At 55.5% G+C, this 8,805-nt stretch overlaps 1 protein-coding gene across 4 annotated transcripts in view; it reads left to right on the forward strand.

Annotated features, from left to right (window-relative positions):
- PTPN6 (protein tyrosine phosphatase, non-receptor type 6) overlaps positions 1-5,304 on the forward strand; it is a 14,373-nt gene extending 9,069 nt beyond the window's left edge. For 2 of the 4 annotated variants that reach the window (XM_015591596.2, XM_006914655.1), the window contains exons 8-16: positions 46-125; positions 325-474; positions 1,490-1,621; positions 1,742-1,896; positions 3,888-3,955; positions 4,057-4,208; positions 4,305-4,396; positions 4,782-4,923; positions 5,111-5,304. In XM_015591596.2, the coding sequence (XP_015447082.1) occupies positions 46-125; positions 325-474; positions 1,490-1,621; positions 1,742-1,896; positions 3,888-3,955; positions 4,057-4,208; positions 4,305-4,396; positions 4,782-4,896 (944 nt within the window). In that variant the 3' untranslated portion in view covers positions 4,897-4,923; positions 5,111-5,304. The remainder of the gene's footprint in view (positions 1-45; positions 126-324; positions 475-1,489; positions 1,622-1,741; positions 1,897-3,887; positions 3,956-4,056; positions 4,209-4,304; positions 4,397-4,781; positions 4,924-5,110) is intronic. The other 2 variants (XM_015591595.2, XM_006914656.2) reach the window with 1 other exon arrangement.
- Positions 5,305-8,805: the final 3,501 nt, after the last annotated feature.

An 8,805-nucleotide genomic window follows, 5' to 3' on the forward strand; every position in this document is an offset into this window, starting at 1 on the left:
CCTGCTGACCCGGGCCCTTCTCGCTTTCTCGCTGTTCTCTCTCAGTCGACCACAGCCGAGTGATCCTGCAGGGACGTGACAGCAACGTCCCTGGGTCCGACTACATCAACGCCAACTACGTCACGGTTGGTGTCGACTGCCGGCCACATGGGAGGAGAGGCTGGGCCCTGGGGATTCCCCATCTCAGGGCGGGTACTGGGTCCAGAGATGCGTGGGCAAAGCTGAAGCCAATGACTTGGGCGGACGAGGGTGGTGGGGCAAAGGCTGTGTCATGGGCCAAGGGCCTCACAGTCCTGGTGTGTGTCTCTCTGCACTTGCTTCCAGAACCAGCTGCTGGGCCCTGATGAGAATGCTAAGACCTACATCGCCAGCCAGGGCTGCCTGGAGGCCACGGTCAACGACTTCTGGCAGATGACATGGCAGGAGAACACCCGTGTCATTGTCATGACCACCCGAGAAGTGGAGAAAGGCCGGGTAGGGCCAAGCCTCATGCCACCTCCCGATCCCCACACCCCTTCCCCAGCACTCACTGTCCACTATCATGAAACCAAAGAAATTTCGAATGCCAGGGCAGATGGGCACCTCGGAGGGCAAGTGTCCAATCCTTGTTGGGAAAATGAGACACAAAGACAAAGTCTCGGATACACCCTGACTCCCAATCCCCTGCTTCCAACCCTGGGTTCTCCTGACCACCAAACCCAGGTTTTAAATGGGCCTTCTGCTTGAGGTGTTACCTGTCCCATGTAGGCAAGAACCCTTCCTGTCCCCTCTGCCTCCTAAATCTCTCTGGAGTCAGCCCCTCACCCTCAACCCTACATGGTAGCACCTTCTGTGCTGGAGTCGAAGTAGTCCCCTCCAAAGCTGCAAACCCTCCAATGGCTTCCAGTTGCCTTCAGGATAAAGTCACAGTTCTAAGACTTGGTGCTCAAGGCCTGGCGGTTTCTCTACAACACTCATTGCCTCCAACGGTCCAGGTTTTTTCAGGTTTCTGTGCTTTTGCACAAGCTCATTTTCTGCTAGGAAATGACTTCCTCTCTCTTCACTATCTCTGCCTGACAGACCCAGTTCATATGCTCTCTCCTTTATGAAGCCATCTCTGATTTCCTCCATAACTCAGAGGGAGAATTAGCCGCTCCCTCCACTGTGGTCCTGAGCAGTTCCATGTTCGCCTGTTCTCCTGTCTCTGTGAGCTCCTAGAGACACAGAGACGTAAACTGGGTTTTATTTGTGTTTGTAACTCCAGCCTGGTTTGCACAACTTCAGGTACAATGTGTGTGTCAGCTGATATTTATTGAATGACTTGTCAGGTTAGGTGGCTGGTCAGGTCTTGCCAGTAGATCTTAAGACTGACTCTTGGCCTGTTTATCCATTCATCCAACAGATGTTGACTGGGCCAGCACCAGGGACTCAGGACCTGGAACAGGGCCTAGAGCAGCCTGCCCCATGCCTGCTTCTGTGCCTCATCCTCTATCTCTACCCTCCCTTTCAGAACAAATGTGTCCCATACTGGCCGGAGGTGGGCACTCAGCGCGTGTATGGACCCTACACTGTAACCAACTGTGGGGAATATGACACAGCCGAGTACAAACTCCGCACCTTACAGGTCTCCCCACTGGACAATGTGAGTGTCCTCCACCCCTTTCCCCTTCTGGGCCCTCCTTGGATCTATTCTCTTGTCTGGTTGCGGGGAATGGGGCGATGTGTGGGAGCAGGGGGCACTGACTCTATGTACTTGGCTCAGGGCAACCTAGTACGGGAGATCTGGCACTACCAGTACTTGAGCTGGCCTGACCATGGGGTCCCCAGTGAACCTGGGGGCGTCCTCAGCTTCCTAGACCAGATCAATCAGCGTCAGGAAAGTCTGCCTCACCCTGGGCCCATCATCGTGCATTGCAGGTGAGAATAATAATTAAGGCATTAGCAGTAATCATAAAAATAGCAGCTGACAAGTAAATACTGCTAAGTAATATGCACTACTCTAAGCAATTTACATATTAACTTGTTTACTGCCTCCCCCTTACCCTCCGCGTCTTCTGGGTTCTCTGATGGCTCCAGACCCATGGGTGGAGCTTAGCTTGAACCAGCCCCACTGTCTGATCCTGTTCCTGGGGGTGGCTTTCTCAGAGACCTCTCTGGATATAATCTCTTGTCCAAACCCTGCCAAATACAGATGAAGAAACAAGCCCAGCTACTTGCCGGATCACCAGCTGGTCAGGGGAGAGCTGGGACTGTTGCTCACGACAGCCCTAGGTCCCGGTACCCTCCCACCCCCGTTTTCTGGCACAGGCCCCCACTCAGCCTGTTTCTTCTCAGCCCCAACACCCTCCATGTGGGGTCAGTGTGGCTCCCATCCCTTCTCTTTTTCCATCTGTAGCCCTGGGGTGGGAGTTTCTTCATTGCTGCTCCTAGTCTCCATTTCCCAGCCAGTGTCCCCCAACTTGGCCCCAGGATGTGTAGGGATGGGTGATATCTTCAGGAGAGGCACATGTGTCACTAGCTCCAGTGAGGACCCTCATGGTCATGATCAGGAGACCCCACTCCTGCTAAGTTGGGGAGGCAGGGGGTCAGCAAGGAGGAGCAGGCCTAAGGGCAGAGTCCTGCAAATGGGCTGACCCACCCGGGCTGGTCTGGGTGGATGCAAGGCAGTGGACACAGGGTCTGGGACAGAGTCTGCTGGTTTAAATTCCAACTCATCCACTCACTGGCTGGGTGACCCTGGATAAATTACTTTACTTCTCTGACTCTCAGATTCCTCATCTATAAAATCAGGATCTCACAGAGCTGTTGTAAGGAGTAAAGGAGACCCTATCACTGTGTCTGGAATACAGTAAACCCTCAAGAAGTGGGAGTGGGGAAGTAGAGTGTTCTCTTCTCTTCCCGCTCTCTCCATGTGACCCAAGCTGTATAGACCTTGACTTCCTTCTTCCCACCAGCAACTGCTTTTCCTGGGCCAGGGCTGGGTGCTCTGAATCTGTAGATGCCCCCACATGCTGTCTCAGGGGCTGCTCTGTCTCCAGGGGCAAGCCTGTCACCAGGAACGACCCTCCTGCCACCCCCCTTCACCCCACACTTTTATCCACTTCTCGAAATCCCCATGGCCTTTATTTAGACGTTACAGGAAGGAAGTGGGTAAGGGGGGGTTATTTTTGACAATCTGGGTTTGAAATTAGCACGACTTGGCACCAGTCTGACAGGCCCAGCGAGGGGGTGGGCCTGGGGTCCTTGTGGGGTCATGAGGTTCTTGGGGTCTGTTTGCCCAAAGGTGGTGGCAGAGGGTGGGGGAAGTTGGGAGACTTCCTGCAGCACCGCTCCTCTTTGTCTCCTGACCCCAGTGTCCCCTGCACCCACTGTCTCAGTGCTGTCCTTTCCCTGCCATCAGGGTCTGAAGAAAAAGGGAAATGAAGCCTTGAAGAAAGAAGCTCCAACTATAACTTTTAAAGGAGGGGAGAAGGCCTTGCTCAGGCCAAGGATGAGGGAGAGGGCCAGGGGAGGCCGGCAGGAGGGTAGTGGGTCTGGGGTTCCTGGATGTTCTGGGGTGGGCAGCAGCCACCGGCCAGAAATGAGAAGTGGAGGCAGGAAGTGGAGGAGTGTGGCGCGGGCAGGAGAGTGACGGCGCCACACTGGTGTCTGGGGGAGCCAGCATCTCGCGCTTCAGAGTCAGGCCCTTCTCCACAAATCTCTTGGCCGAGGCGACAAGCATGGGTGCAGAGTTGGGCAAACTTCTGCCCCTTGCCTGCCTGCCTGCCCTGTGACCCTGGGCACATTGCCTCATCTTGTGGGAGATTCTGTTTCTTTATGCCCTGGCCATGCTGGGGCTGAGCGCTAGGGCCCCCTTTCCTGGGGATGTGCTGACCTGGCCTCTGATGGCACCCCCCTTCTCTCCCCAGCGCGGGCATTGGCCGCACAGGCACCATCATTGTCATTGACATGCTCATGGAGAGCATCTCCACTAAGGGTGAGGGTTTCCTGTGGGGAATACAGATGGGAGGGTGGGTGAGGAGCCCCTCGGCGTCTACCTTTGCTTGGGCCTGAGGTCCAACTGCCATCCCTGCTCAGGGCTGGACTGTGACATTGACATCCAGAAGACGATCCAGATGGTGCGGGCTCAACGCTCGGGCATGGTGCAGACAGAGGCGCAGTACAAGTTCATCTATGTGGCCATTGCCCAGTTTATTGAAACCACCAAGAAGAAGCTGGAGGTCATGCAGGTGCGTGCCAAGCAGGGCCTGGTGGGGCTGGGGGAGCAGTGGGCATCACCTGGTCCTGCTGGGACCACAGCACTCTCACCGCATCTCTGCCCACAGTCCCAGAAGGGCCAAGAGTCAGAGTATGGGAACATCACCTACCCTCCGGCTATGAAGAATGCCCATGCCCAGGCCTCCCGCACGTCCTCTAAGTGAGTGATCCCTCCCTACCTGCCACTTCCTAGCATCCACCCCTTTCTCTCCCCTGCCCAACCCTCCATTTCTCCAGAGGACAAGTGTTGCTGTTGGGAGGACCTGAGTTCAAGTTCAAGCTTGGTTCTTACTACCTGTATTCACAAGTACTTCCCGAATGTCCTCTGTGTGGGGCCTGTTCTAGGTTACTGGTAGTATATTGGTAGCATGAGATGGATCCTCTGCTCCCAAGGAGCTTCCAGTCTAGTGTAAAGGTTGTGACCACGTCTCTTCCCTTTGCTGGCCTCAGTTTGCTCTCCTGGCCCAGAGGGGCTGCTGGTGCTAGGTAACTGCATTGTCTCCTGACCTGTGCCAACTGCCCACACTTGCCCACCCCACCTGCAGACACAAAGAGGATGTGTACGAGAACCTGCACAGTAAGAACAAGAGGGAGGAGAAGGTGAAGAAACAGCGGTCAGCGGACAAGGACAAGAGCAAGGGCTCCCTCAAGAGGAAGTGAGGTGGGCACCGGCTCAAGGTGGCCATGGTACAGCTCCTCTACTCAGGGCTCTCCCTGCCCTGCTCCCAGTGTCCCTTGGTTTCTAGTGCTTCTCCTGGGTGGATGGGTGGCTGCAGCCTCACCCTGCCCTTCCCAGCTGTCCCAGACCTACTCTTGCCCCCCACTTCCCAGGTTCCGGCCACCCGCTTACTCCCTTACTCCCTTTTCTCTGCAGCCTCAGCCCTGATCCCTGTAGAGGCCTCCAGTGAACACCCACAGCCTGAACCTAGGAGCTGCCTGCCCAACTCTATTGTAATTTAAATGGTCCTGTTCTCACCTCCCTCTCCCTGACCCTGTATATAGCCCAGCAAGGCTCCAGCCCAGGCCAGCCCTAATTCTTTTGTAAATAAAACCCCTAGGATCACTGTGTGTGTGGGTCTCTAACTCTGTGCTGCCTGGAGGGAGGTGCAGAGGGAGTGGAGGGGGAGGTGGGCAGGGAGTGCTGCGTGGGTGCACATGAAGGTTCCACCTTCACAACCTGACAGACCTGGTTCTGGACTCTGCTTAACACACTAGGAGTGTGACCGTGGGCCCGGTTCCTCAGTCTCTTTCCTTAAAGTGGAAGGTGATCCTAACAAGGTGGTTGTGAAGATCATCGAAATAAGGGATGATGCTGGCGAGGGCAACCCTGACTCTTACCTGCTTGCCATGTATCAGGCACTGTTTGGAAGACTACGTGTATTAATTCAATCTGGGCACCTGTATCATTCCCATTTTGCAGTAGGGGAAACTGAGGCACAGATCGATTCAATAATTTCCTCGAGGTCACAGGATTATTGAGCAGTGAAGATTTTAACTCAGGCTGTCTGGCCCCAGAACCCATACCCCTGAAGATGCAGCTAGGGTCACCTGAGGGGGACACGATCAGGTGCTGACTTCTAGGTCCAAGAGCTAAAAAGATATAAGTCCAAGAAGCACAGGATGTCCCTGGCTTCTCCCCGCTCTGGGCTCCTGGTGCTCACAGGAGCACCCTTCTCCCTTTGCTGGGGCTGTTGCCACCTTTATGCTCCTGGTCAGTTTTATTTGTGTCCCCTCTTCCTTCTCCCATGTGCAAAGTGGACTGCCAGCAGAGTCCTTCTTCATGTTAAGGCTTTATCTTAAATCCTGGGGCGTTAAGCCTGTGGCAGTCCTAATGGCGAAGGACCGGCTCCTCCATGCGAGGCAGGCTAAGAAGTGGGCACAGTCTTGTTGCAATGTTGGCTTAACTGTCATTCATTCAGCAAATACTTTTTAAATTGAGTGTCCACTGTGTCACAGGCACTGGAATTGTGCTGGGGGGCATGATGGTGAAGAAGACAGTTCCTGTCATTTTAGAACTCAGCAGAGTGGTAGAGGAGACAGACCCAGAAACACTCCACAAATGTAAAATAAGTACAGACGGGTATTAAAAAGGATGCAAACAAAACAAAGGAGAGAGGGGGCGGGGAGGGGTGAGGTGGGGGTGGGGCTTGCTCTGCCCAGGCAACATAATAGCTCCCTGGAGCTAACACCCTGGAGGGGGGGTGTGGGTGGGTGGAGCCATCACCTGTGGGCCCCAGGGTCCCTTTTCCAGCAACGCCCGCCCTTTCTATTACATCCCTGCTAGAGCTGCACAAAAGAAAGATAGGCCCCACACTCTCTAACAGCCCGTGGGCTAACTGCACATGGGCTGGGACTTGGACCCAAGGCATTGAGGTGGGTCCAGGAGCAGTTCTGCTGACTTTCGGTCCCTCTGGAGAACAGAGCACAGTCCACAGAAGCTCCTCCCTGCAAGATAACTGCCAGGGCTGAGGCTGTGAGGGCTGAAGGAGAGCCGCTCAGTACTTGAATCGTCTGAGTCAGTGCTGATGCTCTTGGCCAGCATGGGCCTCTTGGCAGGGGGCGGGCACCCCAACACTAGGGCAGAGGACAGGGAGGCGCCATGCTGGGACCTGCCTGCCCTCCACAGGCGGGGATGCCCAGCACAGGAGAGGCACTGGGCCTAGGCGTAACCCAACCCTAGTGACTCGACCTGTTGCTGACCTCGGGGACCTCTGGCTCTCCAGCTCTGGCCATGGGCAGGGTCAGAGGCCTCAGAGGAAGAAGGTAGCTGGGGCAGGAATGGCTGTGGGGAGAGGCCAAGGAGGAAGGCAAAGGGGTGCAAACACAGCTCCTCCCTTTGTCACTCTGGCAACCAGGCTCCCTAGTCTAGGTCTAGGGGTGCAGAGTTGGCAGGTGGGAGAGGAGACACCTCTGGGAAAGTGTGGGAGGCCTAATGGGATGGCCAGGGCTCAGAGGAGGTGCTTGCGGCTGGCGCTGGGAGGCAAGGGGTTAAAGCAGTAGGGTGGGGGTAGCCTATGGCTGGAGGACACACCTGTGCGCAGGGGCGGCGGGCGGGGCCCAGGTGAGGAGCTTGCACTGCCTGCTGGTGGAGAAGGAAGGAGGAAGAGTGGAGGCCAGGGAGGGCCTCAGGCGGCCGGCGTTGAATCCTGGGCCTGTCTCCCCTCTCTCTCCTCAGCACTCTCTCTGAGGGGTAAGCGGCCTGGTGACAGGTAAAAGCCACTGGGAGAGGGGTCCTGGGGCTGAGCTGAGGTCTGAGGGGGAATGAAAGCCAGTGAATTGATATGTGGGGCAGGGACAAGCTGTGTGGGTGGTGAAAGAAGGGGTTCGGAGACAGAACAGATGGGCAGGGGGCTGCTGGAGCTCTGCCTGGGCCTCAGTGGATCAACAACATAGGGTGGGGCTGGTGGCGGGCTGCAGGACTCACCCGGAAGTGTCCCTAGGGACGTGGGTGGTGGGGGGATGGGAGCCAGGGTTCTGTAGCCTCTCCAAGGGAGCCTGGGACTAGGACTGCCTGACCTGGAGGTGGGCAGGCTGGGTGGGGGCCCCCGTCTTACCCAGCAGTGTTTGGGTGCTGGTTGGGAGTCTCTAATACTGCCGGGTAATGATGGAGGCCCCTGTCCGCGTCAGCGACATCTCGTATCTCAGGCCCCCAGCCTCTACTGTCTGTTGCCCACCTCCCAAACCTCCCCTCACACCCTGGAATCTCCTTCATCTTGAGTGGAGGGTGCTGCAAAAGAAATGGCTCTTCGTTGGCGGGTTGCCCACTGAAGGGACACAATGGTTCTGAGCCCCTCCCCCAACAGAGAGTGATTTGTCATCTGATGGATCCAGAACTCACAGCCGACCTTGAACTTAGGATGTATTCTCAAGAGACCTTACGGGCCTGCGGCCAGGGTCCCTGTAGCAACTGATCAGCTCTAGCCTGGAGCTGCATGTCGGCCAGCTCTGGGTCCATCTTCCAGTACAGTGTTGGATGGTCTAATTGTGAAGCTCCTAACACTGTCTGGTAAAGATGGCCCCCGGGCCGGTTCCCTCGGCAGTGACCTTCAGGGAGCCCTGAAGACCATGGAGGCCTCCTGACCAACCACTTCTGGCATTTACTCCTCTGGATGGGGGTGTAAATCACTAGGAAAAGGGGAACAATGGGGAGGAGACAAAATGGCTGACTCTAGAGCCACAACAGGATTTGAAAACATACTTGCTTTCCAGGGACCTCCACTCTCTTCCTGCCTTGGGAACATGTATTCATGAATGAAATAAAGTGTGAATGGGAACTTGTGGCAGACTGATTTGGGTTACTTGACCTTTTTTTTTTGTCTACTTGTCTGTCTCAGACATCCAGCTCCTGAGGAAGGGAGCTGCCACATCTATGTCACTTCCCTGTCCCTTTCATGATATTCAACCTATAAAGCAGGGGAAAATCTACTTTCTTCCAAAATTTAAGAAGCTGAAGATGAACCCAGCCAGTCCCTCACCCTGTGACTCACCTCCTCCCCTCCCATGCACTTTCTAATTCCTGTTCGTGGTTTTGCTCCTAGTGCTGCCTTTGGTTCCAAATGCTGTTTCCCT

This window comes from Pteropus alecto, unplaced genomic scaffold (assembly GCF_000325575.1).
Source record: "Pteropus alecto unplaced genomic scaffold, ASM32557v1 scaffold94, whole genome shotgun sequence".
Classification (NCBI taxonomy): Eukaryota; Metazoa; Chordata; class Mammalia; order Chiroptera; family Pteropodidae; genus Pteropus; species Pteropus alecto.